Source organism: Nicotiana sylvestris, chromosome 10, assembly GCF_000393655.2.
Source record: "Nicotiana sylvestris chromosome 10, ASM39365v2, whole genome shotgun sequence".
NCBI classification, from domain to species: domain Eukaryota; kingdom Viridiplantae; phylum Streptophyta; class Magnoliopsida; order Solanales; family Solanaceae; genus Nicotiana; species Nicotiana sylvestris.
Genome location: NC_091066.1, coordinates 90,190,764 through 90,212,861, shown reverse-complemented (window position 1 = coordinate 90,212,861; position 22,098 = coordinate 90,190,764). Strand labels below are relative to the sequence as shown.

Here is a 22,098-nt window from a genome sequence, read left to right as displayed (position 1 = left end):
GCACATATCCTCCTATAAACAAGCCTTAAACCTATGTTCTGGATAAAACTTTGGATTTAATGGTGTCAAAATACTTATTTTACGCGTAATACTTACACTAATTTTGCTTTCCGTTAATCAAGAAGATAAACGTGGAAAATATTATGGATAAAGTTCAAAGGTTTTAATCTGAGTCAATGACCCCACTTGTCTCCTTTTCCCTACACTTTTTACCTTTAATAATTCAATTCATCCCCCATCAGCCACCACTGGCCAGGATACTATTTTTATTCAACTTCGTAGTCTTCCATTTGCCCCTTCTTCCTTCCCAACGATCAAAGTATTTATTGTTCCTAACGATACAAGCTTTTGGCTCAAATCTTACCTTAATTATCCTATCGAAAAAGTTGAGTTGTTCTTGCCTGGATATATTTCTTCTTCCATTTCTATTTGAGAAATTTGTTGTTGATCTAAAGGTGAAGGTGGGATTTGGTGGGAATTTGTCGTTACATGCTTTAAGCTTGACAAGTCCAAAAATGGCAGCTTCTTTGAAGACTGGTTTCTCTGTTTATAGTTCCTGTGAAGCAAACTTCAAGTCCAAAGCCAAAGGGTCTTCTGGTTTTGGCACTCTGCAACTTCCCGAGTTATCAACCAAAGAATTTCTTGGAAAATCCTTGGATTTGTCGAATCAAATTGGTTTGAACCATTGGAATGTTAGAGATTCAAAACCCATCTTGGTCAACGTATGTTTTAATTTATTGGTCTTTAATTTTAAGGATTATATTCCTTCTTGTGTTTTCCTTTTTTTAAAAGATATTTTTAATTTGGTTTAATTAAATCAGTAAGGTTTATTATGTGGTGACAGGCACAAGCATCAATATGTTTTAGCAAAGCAATGAGATGGTGGGAAAAGACCCTTAAACCTAACATGGTAGAGATCCATTCAGCAAAAGAACTTGTGAATTCATTGTTGAATGCTGGTGACAGATTAATGATTATTGACTTTTATTCCCCTGGGTGTGAAGGTTGCAAGGCTTTACATCCTAAGGTACTAGATTTTGGGATCAAATTGACCAATATATAATTTATTTATTTTTTTACTATTTTTTGTGCTAATATTAATGATGTTTATTAATGTTTTTGCAGATCTGTCAGCTGGCTGAATCAAACCCTGATGCCATTTTCCTTAAAGTGAATTATGAAGAACTAAAAACCATGTGCCATGCTCTTCATATACATGTCTTACCCTTCTTCAGATTCTACAAGGGTGCACGAGGCAAAGTTTGTAGTTTTAGTTGTACTAATGCAACAGTAAGTAAATTGTTTTCTGGAAAGAATTTACTATAAGTTATCAGTGCAATTTAACCGGTTATATAAATACTATGAAAGAATCAAACTTTCTTATGGTAAAATTTGTATTTGTGCAGATCAAGAAATTCAAGGATGCATTAGCAAAGGTATGGGGCTGAACAGTGCAGTCTTGGTCCTGCAAAAGGACTTGATGAATCTGAGCTTTTGGCTTTAGCCTCAATTTGCCTCTTATCAAGAAATTCATCTTTGGATTCAAAGCAGAGATTTGAAGAATTTGTTTTAGCAGGTGTAGATACGTCTAGCAGTTCAGATAGATCTGATAACAGGGTTGGGCTAAAAGAAGCCAAACAGTTGTTGATGGCTTAGCTAGAATATAGGTTATTGAAAGTTTCTTGATTCTTATGGTATTTTTACTAAAAGCAGTTTTGTCGTGGATCAAACATTATGATTTGGTTAAGGAGATACAACACTTTGGTTTCCATTACCGTTTTATCCTATATATATTTGATATATAACAATCAAATTTTATTACTAAAGAAAATATTTACAAGTATATCATAAAGCCTCTAAAGTTGGACATAAGACCCCAACTCTAGTATAAACAAATTACTGCTAACAGCTCATTCTCCATTGTTCCTCTCTTACAAATCAGTTTATAGACTAGGACAGAAGTTTAGACAATTCAGTTGCTTTGTCAATTTTGACTTCATAATTCCTGGATAGTAGACTTCTTGCACTATCAATCTTGCTATCTCTTCTTCTGGCATCCTCTTCTTCTGTTGGAATATCTTGTCGTTCCTCGCTTTCCATACATGGTATGTTGTAAGAGCCAGACTCATTCTATAGATATCTGCCATGGAGTTCCTTCCATTAGCTTGTACTCTTGCCCATTCCATCTCCTCACTCCATTCCATATAACCTCTTTTGATACCAAGCCAATGCAGGATATGCAGCCACACCCTTGCATATGTGCAACACTTGAAGAGTAGGTGTTGGTGGCGTTCTAGTTCAGCTTCACACAACGCACGCATAGGATCAGTCCCCGTGCCCCAACTTATTAACTTATCTTTAGTATATAGCTGTTTACCGTGAAAATGGTAATAACAATTAAATTTGATTATGAGACTCTAAATATACGTGATCTATTTTTATGCTAGTTTGTTAGGCAGTTGATGCTATGTATGTGAGACGTAGAAACGAAATAAGAGTTAAAGATAAGGCAATAATCAAACCGTTAGGCCAATTATCGGGGCCTCGAGCTTGTCGATTCGGGGCCTCGAGATCGATCCCGGAGCTCGGTTACGGGCTATCGAAGGTAGTCGAAACATGACTAACAGTTATGATAGAATTAACGGAGGCTCTTTATGGCCAATGATAAGCAATAAATGATGAGCAAATATGAAGGTAATAAATGAAAGCAATAATATCAAGAGAATATGTTAGAGAGCGACTAGAATGTTCTTGTATATTTCGTGTAGAGCAACTGAAGTAACGGGAGAAAACAAAGTGTCAAAGACCCCCTTTATATAGGGGGAATCCCAACATAGTACAAAATATATTAATGATAAAGAAACAAGGATGGAACAGCTAGCTAATGCCATGGTGCAGGTTCAGACTAGCATGGCATATTTTATCGGTCCTGGCTGCACTCCTTGGAAACTCCCCATATCTGTTGTGGTCGCGGCCAACGTTATCCCTAGGTCGGTCGTCGACGAACCTCGAGGAGGAAACTCGGCGACAGCCTTGCAGCCTCGAGGCTTCGAAATGATCCTCTTCAATGCCTTAATGACGAGAAATGGGACCCTCCGATTCCGCCGTATACAGATAGTCCCCACGTTTTTTGGAGAGGAGCGATAAGAAACGACCTTGACATCCGACTCCTCGGACTTCCCATGATGACGTCATACTGATGATGCAAGCCTCCGTGATTACCGAAACGTTTCGTCGTTTCACTTCTCCAGGATCATTCAAAGCATTGCAGTTTCTCATTCTTCAAAGCCATAACGTCGCCGCCGATTCAGCTCCCAATGACGCATTAAATGCGCCTGCCATTGCGCCTTTCAAGGGCGATAACGGCGCCGTCGGTTACGTTGCCTCCCTTTCTATAAATGGGAGCCTCCTGGGATCAACCTTTTATCCAAGTTTCCTCCCGTATCTATCCATTCTTCCCTCCTCACTATCTTTATTCTTTGTCGTTCACCTTGTTTGAGGCCCATGGCCTCAAGATTGTATGGCGTTACTTTTATCAGCCATGTTGCGGCCTATCTCCTGGACCTTCTCTGGTTGAGAGAGATTACGTTGTTTTGTTGTTGTTGCTGTCGTCGTTGGCTCGGGACAATGAGGCAGAGGGCCGATTTCTACCGACCCAAGGAAATACGTGGACTATACACCGCTGCTCAAGAGGGAACTCGCACTATACACCGCTGCTCACCTCCACCGATTACTCGATGTGGTGCCTCACTCCCTTTGCTTTCCATGGAGTGAGGTGGTACTATCTACTAACTGTTGCATCCCGCACCGGGGCAATGTCCCAAGAAGTGGCTTTACAATAGTAGTCTAGCGAAATCCATACTAGTCAGATTTTTCACCCAGCCACTTCTTCGTTCCTTCATGCCTCTTCCGCGTCACTTTTCTCTTCTCCATCGCTTTCCTCTTCTTCGTCTCCCCTTTTGAAGATGACATTCTGGAGGATAGAGACAAGACTCCCGAGGGGATCGTGCTTGGAAGATATTTTCTTTGAGGGCGCATGACCGAGGAGATGATGCCCGAAAATGTTGCTTCCGAGGATGCACCTTTGAGAATAGGCTAGGCTCTTAGGCTTTTACTATATGTACACCTTCTTGTTTCTTTGTTTTTGTGTAAGGACCCCTCGTGGGCTTTTGTAATCATATGTAAGAACCCCTCATGGGCTGTTGTAATGAAATGTCCATGAATATAAAGACGTTTCCTCAACTTTTATCTTTGATGCTCGCTATATTCTTTTACGTTTGTGGAGACTCTGAATGCATGACTCTATATGTTGTTGCCAATATCAAACCAGGGTGCGAGTATTCTTTCTAGCCTTCGGTTGAGAAAGGTGGATTCCTGTGGAGTTAAAAACATAATAACTGAAAATAACAACAGGATAATAGCTCAACTTTGTAGTTTAAACCAATTTCGTCACAAAATATACACTTTCAGCCTAAAGGTTGAAATCATATACTTAGCAATATTTTCCAACAGAGGCTATGTTTGAAAGAAGAGTGAAACATTGAAATCAACATAACAAGGCCTTTTGGGTAAGGAATCACTCAAAATATGGCCCCTCGGACAGCCTCTCAGTCACTCGGGACTCATCTCTCGTCACTTAGTACTCATTTTCGACACTCAGCTCATATATCCCTCATAATAACAGAAATCATAGTAATCGCTGCGGCGTGCAGCCCGATCCATATATCGTTGTGGCGTGCAGCCCGATCCACATATATAGTCGACTGCGCTCACTGGGGGTGTGTAGACTCCGGAAGGGCTCCTACAACCCAAGCGCTATATCGCTGCGGCGTACAGCCTGATCCAATATATGTATCGCTGCGGCGTGCAACCCGGCCCATAGTATATACATATAACATCCTCACAATTGGGTTCTCAACCTCTCTCAGTCATTAACCTCACAGCCTCTCGGGTACAATAATAGAAGGTAGGGATCTCAGCCCCAAACAATCCTCATATTTAGAAATAGAGTGATAAACCAGCTTTAATCATTTAAACAGGTAAAGACATGATTGAGGATATGGTTTTTAACAAGTAAAGTGAGGAAAAACAGTCAAAATGCCCCTAAGGGTTCTACAGGTCGGCACAAGGCCCCAAATATGGCATACAGCCCATGATACAGTATAAAAGAATACGGAGTAATATAAGATTTCCAAATCAAATACGCGGCTTAATCGTCGCTATGGGACTGACTAAGTCACAATCCCTACCGCTGCACTCCCACACGCTCGTCACTTAGCATGTGCGTCACCGCTTTTATCAAATCAAGTCAAATACCGGGGTTTTGTACTCTCAGTTCGAGATTTACAATGGTTACTTACCTTAACCTGGTGAAAATACTATTCCACGACGCCTTTGCCCCTCAAATCAGCCTCCACTCACGTTGAATCTATCCAAAATCAGAATGATTACGTCACAATATAATAAAGGAACAAAGCCCAAGCGAAAACAAGCGAAGAATACCAAAAATCCCGAAATTAGCAAAATCCGATCCCCGGGCCCACGTCTCAGAATCGGGTAAAATTTACATTTTCAGAATCCTCATACCCTCACGAGTCTAATCATACCAAAATTATCCAATTCTGGGAGCATTTGGTCATTCAAATCATCATTTTATATTTTTGGAAGATTCCACAACTTTTCTTCCCAAATTCCATCCCAACTCACGAGTTAAATGATGAATTCAATGATAGATTCATGTATTCTAGCCAAATCTAAGTTAGAATCACTTACCCCAATGAATTTCTTGAAAAACCTTCGAAAAATCGCCGAAATCCGAGCTCTATAGGTCAAAATATTAAATAAAACCCAAAACCTCGTATTTATAGACTACCCCACAGATTTCCACCTCTGCGAACCGCACAAAACCAGTGTGGTCTGCACAAAAACGACTGCGACCACACAGGTTTTCCTCTACAGTGATAGGCTTTAGTATTTTGGCCATAACATTCGCTATGGATGTCCAAATTGTGATATCTTTACCTTTTTGGAAACTAGACAAGAAGGGCTACAACTTTTGTTTTTGAATCATCTCAAAATTCCTTGTAGATCAAAAGATATGAGCTTCCGAAGTATGACCAGTGAAATGTTCCCCACCGCGGCTGCACTGCATTTTGTGCGGTCCGCACAACACCTACCGCAACCGCACTTCATTTTGTGAGGTCCGCACAGCACATACTGCGGCCACACTTCTTTTTGTGTGGACCGCGCGGGTGGGTTCCGAGGCCTGTAACCCTTATGGACCTGCTACAGCTATGATTTTCGGCCTAAAACATCCCGGAACCTACCCGGAACTTCAAACCAATTGTACCAACACATCCCATGACATCGTTCAAACTTGTTTAACACTTCGGAATGGTCACAACAACATCAAATCACCAATTTAACATGAGATTCAAGCCTAAGAACTCCAAGAACTATTAAATTATGCTTTCGATCAAAAAGTCTATCAAATCTCGTCCGAATGACCTAAAATTTTGCACATACATCCCAAATGATACAACGAAGCTACTGCAACTCTCGAAATTCCTTTCCAACCCCTATAGCAAAATCTCGCCTATCAACCGAAAATAGCCAAAATATCAACTTCGCCAATTCAAGCCTAAATCTTCTCTACAACTCCAAAACCCATTCCGATCGAGCTCCTAAATCACAAATCACCTCCCGAAGCTAACTGAACCATCAGAACTCACATCTGAATCCTCTAACACATAAGTCAACATCAGATTGACTTTTCCAATTTAAACCTTCTTAAAAGAGACTAAGTATCTCATTTCTTACCAAATCCTCTCCGAACACAAACTAATCAACTTGATCATATAAAACACGGATAACGAAGCATAACGAAGCAGAAATAGGGGAAATAGAGCGGTAACTCATGAGACGACTGGCGGGGTCGTCTCAATTAGTATGCTAGATGAGACCATATTTCAATAGTCTATTACACGTCCCTACTTTGACACTGCAGACAAGTTAAATTCCAGGCAAATTGATTAGGTAAATCATGTAAGAACACAAGGCTTCAACTATGGCGGAGTCTCAGAATTGTTTCCGAGTGGACTTCAGTACACGATGAACATTGACAGTTAGCTTAAGTATGCATTAGCAGACGGAAGTACAAAGGCTTAATTTGATCCTGTCAATAAATAATTGGCACAGAGGTGTGTGTAATGACCCGACCAGTCGTTTTGAGCATTTACACTTCTCTTGGTAGTTTGCGGGCACGAGTAGCTCCTATGATGTATTAGGACTTGTGTGAAAAATTTGAGTTATTCTAAGTTAATTTGATATGTTTCGGCGTGAGCTTTTGGAAGTCGAAAGTTCGAAAGTTCATTAAGTTTGATTTGAGGTGTGTTTCATCGTTTCGATATTGTTATGTGTGTTTTGAGGCCTCGAGTAGATCCATATTATGATATGGAACTTATTGGTATGTTTCAACGATGTCCCGAGGGGCTCAGGTAAGTTTCGGATAGGCTTGGGTTGTGTTGCGCTCGTTTTTCTTATGTTTCGACGTCGTTTCTTCAAGCATAAATGGTACCACATTGAACAAATGAGCTCCGATTTCTATTTTGATTGAAGCATTAGATCTGTATCGTAATTACGGAGTCATATCAAAAAGAACCGTCAAATTTGGACATCGTATAAGGATTTTATGGTCATTTTACTAAGAATTTGGGTTGCCAGATTTTTTTCAAATTAATTACGAAATTACCATTGACTGCGTATTTAAAAATCTGCACTATTTTCAAATATTGAAAGTTTGAAACCAATATATCTCCTTCAATATAAGGTCAAATGGAGTAATTCAAGAGCCTAACTTGACTATAATTTTACAAGGAATCCATTGGAGGCATCAAAAGTAAGTTTTGATGTTTTTGTCACAAAAAATGCGGTAGAACAGTATTAAAACGAGGGTTTTGTGCATTTAACATATTTTGAGTTGGGGAGCTCGGAATTGGGCAATTTTCGAGGCGATTTTCAGCATTTGAATTGGGGTAAGTGTTCTCTACTCAGTTTTAGTTATATTTCATGAATCTATCTTCGATTTTATCTTTTGGTTGATGAATTTTAAAGAACAAATTAGGGATTTTGGCCTAAAATTTCATAATACGAATTTTGAGTTTTGAACACCGATTCGGAGTCGGATTTGAGTGAAACTAGTATGGCTGAACTCGTAATTAAATGGGTTGACGGATTTTATGAGTTTTGTTGGGTTCTGAGGTGTGGGCCCGGGTTGGATTTTTTGGCCGATTTTGGGCTTTTGATTAAAGATTCGACCTTTTTCGATTGGGATTGATTCGTTTAGCATTGTTTGATGTATTTGAGTTGTTTCTGATTAGTTTCGAGCCGTTCAGAGATCGGAATGCGCATGATGGTTTTGTTGGAGCATCGTTTGGCTTGCTCGGTGTCAGAATTGGCTTATTTAAGATAAGTAACTCTTCTAAACTTAGTGCTGAGGGTATGAAACCCTGAATTATGTGTTATGTGGTTGGTGTTGAGGTGACGCACATAATAGGTGACGGGAGTGTGGGCATGCACCTTGTGAGTTGTGACCCTGTTGTTTCCAGTACCCCACTTTGTTGATATTTGTGTTTTTCACCAGATGATAAAGTAAATGAGTTGTACATCATGCTAGATATCATGTTTAGGCTTTATGCTAATATTGTTGGCACCCATAGTGGTTGTTTTTTGTTGTCATCTTATTGATTTCATTGATATTTTATACTCAGTCGCATTCATGCATTCATATCATATCTCCGTCTTAGTTGTTATTTATTGATACATCATATCATTATTGCAGGTCAGTTTTCATGATATTGTGAGCCCATGGTTGAGACTGGAGAGTGATGATTGAGTGAGGCCGAGAGCCTGATTATGAGTGACAGTTATGGGATCGGGCTGCACGCCGCAGTGGTTATATTGATGATTATGATAGCGCTTGGGCTGTACGAGCCCCTCCGGAGTCTGTAACACACCCCCAGTGAGCGAAGATGATATTATATTAAGGGATGGATCTTTCCTGGACATGGATCTTGTGTGAAGCATTTATATACCTGGAGATGGATCTTCTCCATGGGGCCGGATTGGCCTTCCTCGGTACTGAGTGACTGATGGTCCGTGATATATATATTCGGGGATGGATCTTCCCTAGGCCAAATGGGACATGTACAGTACCGAATGGTTAAGCATGATGAGTAAAACGTGTAAGACCATGAGATTGAGTACTCTGAGAGTGTGAGTATATGATTCATCTATGGGATACATGGCATTGGCATGCACACATGACATACAAGCATAGAGATGTATTTTTCCTCATGTTGTACGGTATCACATCATTCATGACTTTTACACACGTTGATATGTGGCATAGAGAGGTATTTCACACTTGTTATCTGGAAAGAAAATGAAACATCTTATTTATTGTGAAAAGAATTTTTAGAAAAATTACAGTTTTCAAACTATCTCATATTTCATGACGTTTACGATAAAGAATTTGGGTTTTCATTGATATTCTTGAAAGGCTGGCTATTTCTGGAAAAATATAAAAAGACTAAGCATTCTATCTCTGAGTTGCTTCTTTACGTACTTGCTTTACACTACTATGAACTGCTATTAGTTATTGGTGTTGGACCCGACCTATGTTCCAGCTCGTCACTGCTTTCAACCTAAGGTTAGGTTTGTTATTTTTTGAGTACATGAGGTCGGTTGTATTCATACTGCACTTCCTGCACATTGCATGCAGATCCCGGATGCCGATGTTGCTATGTTCGATGGTTGCTGGATTTGGAGGCGTATCTGCGTTCGTGTTGTAGCTGCCTCTTGTTCACGGTAGCCTTAGATTACAAAATTTTGTTTTATGTACTTTTCAAACAGAGGATGTATTTTCTTCATATCAGTTTGGTGAATTCTACTCTTAGAAGCTCATGATTTGTACTACCAGCCTTGGGAGGGGTAATAGATCCAAATAATTTATTTTGTTTAACTGACTTATTAAAAATGTTGAAATTGAATTAGTTAGTAATTGGCTTACCTAGATGCCATCATGACTAATGGATTCTGAGTCGTGACAATGCATGACTTTATAGTTTTTCCCTTTGCGATTTTGGCAATCAGTAAAGGTATTTGCAATAATTCTGTATAATGCCACAACTTGCCTATAGTGAGAATCTTGATATTTCAATGAGAAAATAGTATTTAAAAGGGTAATCGTAAAGAACAGCCTTGCATCACATTGAAGGGCAAACAACCATGTACTGAAAGTCTGTATTTTGGAACTGCAAAATCATATCATATATACGTAACAAGAAGCATCATAAGATTTGTTCATAATATATATATGTACTGAGATGATCATTTGACCAGCTCTTCCTTCTTCCCAGCTTCTTCAAGTTCTCGAAGCCCCCCAACCTTTTGTTCAATCTCCTCTATCAGTTCCTCGCGCCATAGCTTTGCTCTTGCTTCTTCTTCAATGTCTTCTTGCTGCATCACCAAAAAATCAAATTCATAGTGTCACTTTCCTACCCTTTCCCCTCTCTTTGGACCCCTTTTTGTCTTTAAAATTAAGATGGTCTAAAATATACACACATGAGATATTTTGCTGGATAAAAGCAGATACTCAACGTTGTGTGTTGTATACAAATATTTCACACAAGCTTTAGATTTTGATGTTATATCTATTGATTGTTTCACTTTAAATTAATGTCTTTGTCAAAAGAGACGTTTCTTTAACAAAAAACTGTTGTTGGTCACATTTTGCAAGTAAGATTGAAGCTTTTTCTGCATTCTAATAAGAAGCTTTGTTGATATAGAAATGACAATTTCATCTCGAGAGAAAATAATTAACCTTTCAAAACTTTCCGTCTCAATCATCACTCAAATCGAAAGCCATTTCTTTCGGGTAAACAAGAAGACAGTCACAACGTGCTGTCTTATTAACAGCAGAGCAAATGTTGCTCGGACTTTCCAAAAGTGTTGCCGCACCCGTATCGGATCCTCCAAAAATGTACTAAATTTGGAGGATCCAACACACACCCAACAATATTATTGAAGAGTCCGAGTAACATAGGCAAATACCATAGAGCATGTGTCCTTATTCCTTAAGGGGTCGTTAGGTAGGAGGTACTAGAAAAAAAAAAATGCAAGCATTAGCTCTGTGAATTACTAATACCTTGTTTGATACATTTTTTCAACCTGTGTATAACTAATACTTGCATTAGTTATACATCATACTTGGTATTATCATATGTATAAGTAATGCATAGAAAACCATGACATTAGTAATACTAAGGCCATTAATGCATGCATTAGTATGGTTAAAGACAAAATTGTCCTTAAAGTCCCTTAAAGCTAAAGAATATGGAGAGCATTTTTGTAAATAATTATTTTTCTTAAAATTTATGCAATGCATTATAATTTTTAATACACACCAAAAAATTTATAAGAAATAATATCTGCATAACTAATGCTTGCATTACTAACACATGCATTACTAATTCCTGCATTACTAATATACGTTATTCCGCACTATTCTAATACACCCTACCAAACGACCCCAAATTCATCAATTTGCAGAACATATGTTTATATCATCAAAAGAAGAAGCTATTTCCTTATTTTCCAAAAGATAATGTACCTTCTCATAGACCCAATGTCCAGTACCATCACCTCCATCTCCTCTGTACTGTTCTGAATCATAGTAAGGATCCTAAAACACAGACAGACCAACAAATTAAGATTACAACTTTATCTTATGAAGTAATTTTGAATCCAACCACATAACTATTCGGAAAAGCTTACTTTGGTAGAACCGAAGAAACAGCATCCCCAAACAGTGAACATGATGTAAAATGTATCTAAAATAGAAAGAATACATAGAAAATTAACAGATAAAATCCAAACTGCAAAACAATCTTATGCTCACAACACTACAAACAGTGGAAAATAATGGAACAGAAAGTAAAAAAAAATACTCACAAACATTCTTCATAGCTTCATCACTAAGGTGCCAAACAGATTTGTGAGTTATGAGGTCTCTTTGACCTTCCATATGCTCAACTAATACTGCCATTAATGGCCAATCCGGGAGAGCCTTCACTCTTAAACCACAATTTCTTTTGCTCTTTCCACTTTGAATCTAATCATAGTAGTTCCCAAAAAGTAACGTTAGTTAATTCATCGACATATTATGAGAATTCCATTGATCCAACATGTAAGTGCACCTACTGCATCGAGCATCGTACTACAGTATATATTAAGTATATAGAATAACGATAACAACTGCTACGCTTCAATCATTGTGAATCACAGGGGCGGATGCACTCTTACCGAAGTGGTGTCACGATGCTTCGTCGAAATATTTTACTAAATATATGTATTAATACTGTACGAAAACGGATAAGTAGGAAAAAATGACACTACTTGACATAAATTATGTCTTTTTGTGTTAGTTATGTGCTTGATTTTGCTTTAGGAGGTTAAAGGTTCAAACCTCAACTACCACATTTCTCTTTTGCAAATATTTGAGAGAGCCTCTGTGGTTAAAAATTATGATGAAGTGGCATTGAACTCCTGACCTTTTCTAACTTAAGACTCAACAAAACCAACAGACTAAGGTTATTTCTTGTCTAAAAGTATATAATCAAAGTTATATCCTAGTTCTTTTATAAATTTCAACACCGCTTACAAATATTTATGCATATGCCCTGATGAATCATAAGCCCATCTCAATCAAATATTATAAAGGATTAACTTTATTAACATTTCTATGTATCTACTTATCTTGATTGGTGCACCATCTTTAAATTCGGGATTGATCTTTGTTATGAATATGGGATGGTAAACTGAAACATATATACCTGGTGCCTGCCATTGCCGAAGGCTGAGCTTGAGCAGTGCCTAAGCTGCAAATTCAAAACAGAACAAAAAAAATAAAAAAAGAAGAAATAAGCAGAACACATAGAAGTGATGGAATTTGAGAGTAGAGTAAAGAGGTGAAAGGAAATGCTAATTAACTGATTTTGTGAAAGGGTGCAAGACCAATTTAGTAGCGTGACATTGAACATTGGGTTTGATGACGGTGAACCTCATTACAGCTTCAGCCATGAATGGTCGTTACAATTTTGAGTTTTGGATAATTACTTGTCTTCCTCCGTTCCTTATACGTTGTAAGGTTAGGAAGCAGATAAGAAATTTTAGCAATACTATTTGTTATTATCTTCTACTTGGGTGAACAAATGGCCCATTAGCTCAGTTGGTTAGAGCGTCGTGCTAATAACGCGAAGGTCGCAGGTTCGAGACCTGCATGGGCCACTTTTCGTTTTTTCTCTCTCAATTTTTTTTTTATTGTAGCCAAATCTCTTCATAATTTCCAATTTTTATTTTACTCTTAAGAACTACTCACCTACTTGTCGTTTTTCTCTCTCAATTTTTTTATTTTACTCTTAAGAACTACTCACCTACTTGTTTTTTTTTTGTTAAATACAAATTAACAAAGCAGTATTGACTTAAAATGCCCAAATAGTATTCGCAGCCATAGTAAAAGAGTATGCGTTTCTTGGAAAGTTCTATTCTTTGTAGCCAAATCTCTTCATAATATCCAATTAGGAAAAAATGAGATTATTTGATGTAGAGAAGCAATTCGCCTTTTATGGAGCATACCACAGCAACCCAGTGAATTTCTTGATTCACATGGTGTTTGTGGGGCCAATCTTTTTCACAGCTCTTATTCTCTTCTACTTTACACCCCCACTTTTGAATTCCACTCCAATTCAGCTGTATGAAGATAGTTGTTTCTTAGGCTTGAATCTCGGGTTCTTGTTTACTTTGATTTATGCCTTGTTCTATGTGTATTTGGACAAGAAAGCTGGCTCTTTAGCTGCTTTGCTCTGTTTACTTTATTGGGTATCAAGCAGTTTTGTTGCTCATTATCTGGGGTTCTCTCTCGCCTGGAAGGTAATGAGTATATTTCTTTTTATACTTTCATTCCTATTGTTTTGGTCAAATGGAGTATTGATGATTCATATAGTTGACTTCAACTAGCTTGGGATGGAGTTTGGGTTGTTTTTTTGTAATTTATTTTCATGATCTCTAGCAATTAGTGAGATGGTCAATTGATGAGACGTGTTTATCTACTTGTTAATTTGCGTGATGCTTTTTTCTTGGAAATGATTCACAAATAGTCACTTTTGCGGTTGCTATTTGAAAATAAGCCACAGTTCCAAATATAATCAAAATTTAACAACTTTTTTATGTGGAAATAGTATTTGGACAAAAAGTGGTAACGACTCGGTTCTTCAACTTTTCCACGAAATCCGGTCAGGAGTTTCACTTGTAGATGTTCCGACTCCAGGATATTGTCCTGGAGTTCAGCTTTTGCTACTTAAAAACTCTAAGACAATGTCGTGGATTTGGTGCTGCACCAACATGCCGGACTTCTAGCAACCTTCCTTTTGAGATGAAATTGCAGTTATTCATACGTGGTTGCTGTGACTACTAATATATTACATGTGGAACCCATGCTGATTTTAGGAATCACACAGGCTCTCTCTGTGTCTCAAGTTCTATAACCAGTCCCACTACAAGAATTTGGGAATATCGACAAAAAAAACTTCAAAAAGTCATCATGAATCCAATTTTTTACGACTTTCTGATGGCAACACGTGTGCAGATCCTTGTTGAAGATTCCAAATTTTTTAATGCAGCTAATTATGTCATAGAACCAACCAAAAGGGGTGGTGATGATCATCGTTTTACTGCTAGGATTGTTAGATAGATTTGAACGGAGTTAATGGAGACCTAAATCATCTGTCTATTAGTGTGAATTTCAAAAAGCTGCAAAAACTGAACTCCAGGACAGCATCTTGGAGTTTCACTTGTAGAAGTAGAAACTCCAAGACAATATGCTCTAGGTTTTACTTGTATGAGTTTGAACTCCATGATACTTGCTGGAGTTTTTTGGTGTTTTTGCTAAGGGTACATTTGTTGAGATTTTATTTCCACATTCACAAATGGCTATTTTTCAATTACCTTGCAAGCTCCGGCTGTTTTTCAATTACAAATCCAAAAAGTGGCCAGCCACGCTAGTTTTACATTTTCCCTTGTTCGATGTCCAGTAGCTTCAGCTTTTGCTGTTCTCAGCTTAATTTCACACGTGCGGGTGCTTATTTCTTCTTGATTGTTCTGTCTCTATACTTGTAATTGACACTTAGGACTTCACCCTGCAACAACAACTGCTACACCTCAACCCAAACTAGTTTTTGCACCAGTTCGGTTCTACGACTCAATCATTTACTTTTAAGATAAATTTGGAGTTCTCTAATACTGAAGGTTCTCTACATTTTTATCTCTCACCTGAAAGGACTCCTAATTATCATCACTATTTGAACATAACTGGACTTGAATCCCAACTAGTTGGTATTGATTAAAGAAATCTTTTGTTTCTATATTTGATAAGTCCTGTTGATTCCAAGAAATTATATTTCTTTTAACACAGCATGCTTCCATTTAATTTTAGGACTTCACCCTTATCTAACTAAAATTTTAGCCTCTAATCGTGTTAAGCCATATGTTAATTCTGTAAAGGAAAATTACCAGTCATTCACCTGCTTCATTAATTCGCCAAACAGCATGATGAGTACCTCAATTTTACCCTCACCAAATCTTAACTACATTAGCCGCATGTCAACTGCTTGAGTAATAACTTTATTGCACCCCTTTCTTGTCTTAAATGTGGAATAGTTCCTGCCCTGATAATACCAGTTGGACAAGCTAGTTCAGTGTAAGAAAGAGAACTGGAGGAATCAGTTTATTTATTTGTGGAACTTTCCTGGAAGTCAAACAGAATAATGCTATACGAATTAAGACTCTGCTTATCAAAGTTTCAGTTACCACTCATTTTTGTTCTGTTGTATTGAATGTTTTCTGTAGATTCCATGGGACTCCCTACTTGTATTTCTTATGACTTGACCTAAAGAGTTGTTTAGTATAATCCTATATTTACTGGCGCAACTAGCAAACAATGCTGAAAAAGGGGGGTTTAGTTATAACTGTGTGGTGGCTTATTTGCATCCCTTGGATATGATGCTGATAGTACTGGCGTGATTCTAAGCATGACGCTAGTTATTACACTGAATCTTCTAATCAGTTCCACTAATTTCTGGCAAATGAAGTATCAAGTTGCCACCATGGTTGAGTACAATCCACATTTATTTGATGAGGGTTGTTAAATGTCGCATGGGATTAGCCTTTCCCGACTGCATACCCTTTGTTTCAGTTTGTTAACTCCATACACTTATTGGTAAACTGCTTCTCTTCTGATCCTTGGTCATATACCTTAATAGATTCTGTGGTTTGCACATGGGAAGGCTTCAGTGATGCTTAGCGCCTAACTACAGAACTTCTTTTGATGTAGCAGTTCTTTGATGTTCATCCCTGCCTTATATCCACTTTGGATCTAATTCACACTTGACCATCATCTATTTCTTGATAAAGGACAAGAACGAAAAGCCAAGTACTATTTTGACTCTCCCTGTCTATCTGATGTGGACTGATCATAGATATATCATTTCACGATCCAATATGTTAGAAATACATCTGTGTCTGTTGAATTTATCTTGAAGTATGTGAGTGCTTGGTGCTAACAATAAACATCTTATCAGGTTGTTCTTGTCGCTCAGTTATTCTGCTGGACTGGACTGGTTATAGGCCATGGAGTGTTTGAGGTGACATTTGCACCATTTTATGATCCTTAGATCTTCGTCTTATATCTTTTTCTGTTTGTATATTGTCTTGCTTATTTAATTTTGTAGAAACGAGCGCCTGCTCTGTTGGACAATTTTGCGGAAGCATTCCTTATGGAACCCTTCTTTGTACTCTTAGAGGTACTAGTTTTGTGTTAAATAGGAAATGTTTTCACTAGATTGATTTAATCTATCTTTTCTTGACTTGCAGGCTCTCTGGACATTTACTGGCTATGAACCATATCCTGGATTTCATGCAAAAGTAAAAGCTACAATAGATGCTGAAATCAAACAATGGCAGGAGAAGAAACATAAGAAAATATCCTAGGTTTGAATCTGGTGAAGGCCAACTGCTTGTGTAATTTAAATGAGGAGTACCTTTATCTAATTGCCTCTGTTACTGAGACCAAGTTGGTGGGCAGGCCAACTGCTTGTGTGCACATTAGCTTAGGTTTGTGTAACTCCTTTGCAAAACCAACCCTTTATTCTTAATGTAAAGATGGGTCTTCTGTATTTTGTTGGAATTATTCATTTTACTAGAATATAAAGGAACTTTTGAGTCTCTTGGCGGTATTGGTCAAAGTCGGAGGCAATTTTCTACCTTGGTTGCTTATTGGCCATTTCATGCATTTTAGCTATATGGAGATCTGTTAAAATTCTGAACTTTTTTTTTCCTTTTGGTAACAAAATTCTGAACAACTTTTATATATATATTTCTTGAGATTACTTAAGCAAATAACAGTTTGGAGAACATTAGATGCTTTGCTTATTCATATGATAAGCGTTAAGGGACATAAAATCACAAAATTAGTGAGCAGCCTGATGCACTAAGATTGCTGCTATGCTGTGGGGTCTGGGGAAGAGCCCGAACTGCAAGAAGTTACAAACAATTCCACAATGTTGTTTTTAAAGGTACTCATTTAAATTACACAGTGTCCATGGAAGTGTCAAAACTAACTAGTGGTTGCATTATTAAACTTGGATTTGTCTTAAAAATACAACAAATAACAGCATAACTTCAATACTTCTAATATTGATCTTTAACTTTTCTTTGAAGTATAAAGAGTTGATAGCTATTCTGTTAGAAATATGCTTTAGAAGTTGTTCTCAGTAAAATTATTTTACTATTTCAACTTAAGAGTTATTTACTGCAGTAATTTAGTTTGAATTTGAAATAACCTCTTTGAACTAGTCTTTAGAAGTGAACTTGTCTCTAGTAGTTTGTTATTTTCAGCAGATATTTTGCTAATTTTTAGGTCTTTTAAGTTATTAGTTCTCTTATAAATTGTAGTCCAGATACAATGAAATAAAATAGAATTTTCAGCTTCAGTTCTTTAGAGTTCCTTGTACATCTATTTCAGTATACTCCTTTTATTTTACTGTCATTTTTCCCTATAATTTCCCTTAGTTTCTTTTACCAAGAACCAACATTTGGTATCAAGAGCCATCTTCTTAAGGGACCTGAGTTAAAAAAATTCGAGTGAAATGGAAATTGAAACGAGTTTTCCCAATTGGCTCCTCCAATCTTTGATGGTGAAAGTTACCAACTGTGGACAGTGAGAATGGAGACTTATTTGGAGGCTTTGGATCTTTGGGAGGTCGTGGAAGAGGTTTATGATGTTCTTCCGCTGCTTAACAATTCCACCGTGGGCCAGATCAAGTGTCACAAGGAAAAGAAAACCACGAAAGCAAAGGTGAAAGTAACTTTGTTTGCTCGTGTGTCTGTAACAATTTTCACGAGAATTATGGCTCTCAAATTAGCAAAAGAAATTTGGGTTATCTGAAGGAAAAATATACATGAGGTGAAAAAATACGAGGCATGAAGGTGTAGCATTCGAGTTGCTGAAAATGAAGGAATCTGAGACCGTCAAAGAATACTCAGATCGGTTGCTTGGCATTGTTAACAAGGTAAGATTGCTTGGTACTAAATTTAAAGATTCAAGAATTATTGAAATAATTCTTGTTATGGTGCCCGAAAAATATGAAGTATCCATAACTACCTTGGAAAACATAAACGATCTATCTAAGATTACCTTGGCAGAATTGTTAAATGCATTGCAGGAACAAGAGCAAAGGTGTTGGCCCAAGTTCAGGTAAAGTTTTGAAGAATGACAAATGAACTTAGTCATGGACCAGGTCCATCATGTGAGGCACAATATTTATCAACCTAGACATGTGAGATACACGTGAAGGAGATAAGTCTCAGTGATCAAGCAACAATATCTCCTGAACTGATCGAAAAGATTGCATATTGGATGAGGAGAGAAAGTCTCCTTATGGGAAGAGGACACAATCCAGATAAAGGATAGGGTTGGAGTTTGTATTGTACAAGGACTCAACTTCGGTGGAAGATCAACAATTGAGTCGCAATCAAACTCTGATTACTAACTCATTAAATAACAGTGATTGTTCTCTTTTACAGGGGTTGCACATACGCAGAAGTTAAACTAAATTGAGAGCAAACGAGCAAGGCACTTTTGCGAGCAATTTATGTGAGTTTTAAGTGTGCACACCCGAAGCTACTTGAACGAGATAGAAGAAGCAGTTCCATTGTGTTTATTCTTATTCTAGTTCAATTGTAGTAGGTGGTTTAAAGTTGTACCTTTTCAGCTTTCATAGAAGCATTTGTAATAGGTACTTTGAGTGTTCAAGTTATAGGCTAACTTGAAGGTGTCACAACAGTTGAGGCTGTGTGCTACACAGGGATTAGAGTTAATCCTTAGGTTTACAAAGAGGTTTTGTAAATGTTGTTTTGGCTCAGTGATTTTAGTGGATGTTTGGGAAAATCCTACTAAGTAGTAGGTCGTGTTTTTTCACCTTTTGAGCCAGGTGTTTTCCACGTAAAAATCTCTGTGTTCTTTATTTTCTGTACTTTTAATTCCGCAACAGTAGTAGTTAGAACACCTAGAAGAACCAGGTTCTTCTAGATCAAAATATTGGGTACCACACAAATCACCCCTCCCCTCTTGTTTGGAATTGACGTTTAGAACATCAATTGGTATTAGAGCAGGTTATCCTTGAAGAGGCTAACATCTTAGGAAAAGATCAACATGAGTGCACCACCTGAGAACTGGGAAGGGTAATCCACTGTCAGGTCTCCACTGTTCAATGGACAGTACTACTCTTGGTGGAAGAACAGGATGAAGGATCACATTATAGGAGAAGACTATGAACTTTGGGACATAGTCACTGATGGTGCTTTGGCAACTACAATGAAAAATGAGGAAGGAGTGGATGTGCCAAAGACAAGGGCTGGCTGCACTGCTGAAGACCTAAAGAAGTGGGAGAAAAATGCTAAGGCCAAGAAATGGCTTGTGTGTGGACTAGGTCCAGATGAGTACAGTAGGATCCAAAGCTGTACTACTGCTAAGGAGATATGGGACACTTTGTAAGTGGCTCATGAAGGAACACCTCAAGTGAAAAGATCTAGAGGAACACTGCTGTATTCTCAATATGAGAATTTTACTATGAAGGAAGGAGAAACTATCCAAGAGATGTATACTTGGTTCACTACACTGACAAATGAACTTAAGTCTCTTAGAAGGATTATTCTTGAAGAAGACAAGGTTGAGAAAATCCTAACAAGGGTTCTGCCAGTCTCATAGGAAAGCAAAATCACTGCCATTCAGGAATCCAAGAATATTTCTACTTTCAGACTAGATGAACTGACTGGAAATCTTACTACTTATAAACTGAGAAGGCAAAAATCATGAAGATGGATACATCCAAGAAGGAGAGAAGCCTAGCTCTCAGAATTGCTGAAGGTTCAGATCTGGAAGATGATGAGATGGCTATGATCACTAGAGATTTCAAAAAGTACCTGATGAGAGGAAAGGGTTCTTCAAGAGGTACAACCTTCAACAAGTCAAGAGCTCCTGAGAAACAGACCAATGAGGGTTGCTAAAAGTGTGGTAAGACTAATCACATGATCAAGAACTGCCCTCAATGGGAAATCGAGTGGAAGAAAGAAAGGGCTGAACAAAGGAACAGGAAGAAGGAACAGGTTTAACCAAAAAGGAACAAAGGTTCAACCAAGGCTATGGTTGCTGCTTGGGGAGAAACTTTAGATGAAGACTCAGAAGATGAAGCTGAAGAAGAGCAAGCACTGATGGCCATCAGAGAATCAGATGATGAACAGGAGGTAAGTATCCTTCATTTCAAAGACAAGATTAAAGTTTTATCTAAAGAAAAGTTGGCTGAGCTATTACTAGAATTCATTGATGAGTCTGAGATAATTAACAATGAGAAGGAAGTTCTGTCTAGGGAATGTGTGATCCTAAAAGCAAAATGCAAAAGTTTAGAGTCTAGGGCTTATGAGAGTGATAACACAAATGCTGAGTTGAAGAACCAAGTTCTTGAACTTGATAACAGTGTCCTAGAACTTAGGTTTGAAAACTTAAAACTGAAACTAAGAACAGGAAAGAAGAAAGCTGATCACACATATCTCACTCTAGAAGAAAATTTGGGAAAAACGAAAGATGAATTGCATAAGAAAGATGAATTCATCAAAGTCCTAAAGGAAGATCTAGGAAAGGTGAAACATGAACTAGACAAACTTGCAAGTGGAACAAGGCTTGTGATGCACTCTCTTGGCTGCAAGAGCATCACAGTAGCAACAAAAGAGGACTTGGCTACGAGACTTAAGCTCCAAAATGAAACCCTAAAAGCAAGTACCTAACTCTTCCTGAAAATAAAATCTGCACACACTGTGGCAAGACTGACCATTACAAAAATGAATGTAATGCAAAAGAAAAGGCCAGTCAAAAGAACAAAGTTTTTGTTCAAGAGAAAAACAAGCTGCCTGGGTGGGCAAGAAGGAATTTGATTCATCCTTTTGCCTATAGAAAGGGACCCAAACTAGTTTGGGTTCCTAAGACTAACCCCTGATTTCTTTTTGCAGGTCCAAGTGAAAGGGAGGAGCCAAATATGGTATATGGATAGTGGCTGCTCAAAATATATGACTGGGAACAAGGACCAGTTCCTTTCACATGAGGACTTAAAAGGATGTAATGTCTCCTTTGGTAATGGAAAGAAATGTGAGATCATTGGGGTTGGAAAGGTAGGCAAAACAGATTCTCATTCCATAGAGAATGTCTACCTGATAGATGGCTTGAAATATAGCCTAATAAGTGTGTCACAATTGTGTGACAGAGGTAATCTTGTAGCTTTTACCTCTACCAAATGCTTTGTGGTTAACCTTACCAATGACAAGATTGTTTTGCAGGGAAAAAGAGTTAACAATATTTACATTGTAGATTTGTTTACTCTCTCAGAAAATGAACTCACTTGCTTAAGTGTGATAGTTAATGATCCCCTCCTGTGG

The 22,098-nt window shown here is 37.9% G+C and overlaps 2 protein-coding genes, 1 non-coding gene and 1 pseudogene across 4 annotated transcripts; 3 read left to right on the top strand and 1 right to left on the bottom strand.

The window, feature by feature from the left end:
• Positions 1-226: 226 nt before the first annotated feature.
• Positions 227-1,771, top strand: LOC104210146 (thioredoxin-like 1-2, chloroplastic; annotated as a pseudogene).
• Positions 1,772-10,248: 8,477 nt separating this feature from the next.
• LOC104210145 (photosynthetic NDH subunit of subcomplex B 4, chloroplastic) lies at positions 10,249-13,174 on the bottom strand. Its single transcript, XM_009758963.2, has 6 exons — positions 13,051-13,174; positions 12,894-12,938; positions 12,013-12,172; positions 11,836-11,891; positions 11,672-11,743; positions 10,249-10,518 (listed from the first exon to the last, which is right to left on the bottom strand). The coding sequence occupies exons 1-6, from the start codon at positions 13,138-13,140 to the stop codon at positions 10,390-10,392; spliced, it is 552 nt and encodes a 183-aa protein (XP_009757265.1). The 5' UTR covers positions 13,141-13,174; the 3' UTR covers positions 10,249-10,389.
• A 99-nt stretch (positions 13,175-13,273) lies between these two features.
• Positions 13,274-13,347, top strand: TRNAI-AAU (transfer RNA isoleucine (anticodon AAU)). The gene has a single exon. It is a non-coding gene; the product is annotated as a tRNA-Ile (tRNA).
• A 72-nt stretch (positions 13,348-13,419) lies between these two features.
• LOC104210144 (2-hydroxy-palmitic acid dioxygenase MPO1-like) lies at positions 13,420-17,338 on the top strand. 2 transcript variants are annotated; one of them, XM_009758960.2, is made up of 4 exons: positions 13,420-13,989; positions 16,695-16,757; positions 16,845-16,916; positions 16,987-17,338. In XM_009758960.2, exons 1-4 carry the CDS (start codon positions 13,648-13,650, stop codon positions 17,101-17,103), a joined length of 594 nt encoding a protein of 197 aa, XP_009757262.1. In that variant the 5' UTR covers positions 13,420-13,647; the 3' UTR covers positions 17,104-17,338. The 2 variants fall into 2 exon arrangements, with proteins under 2 accessions (XP_009757262.1, XP_009757264.1); XM_009758962.2 differs by lacking the exon at positions 16,845-16,916 and having other exon boundaries at positions 13,547-13,989.
• The last annotated feature ends 4,760 nt before the right edge of the window (positions 17,339-22,098 follow it).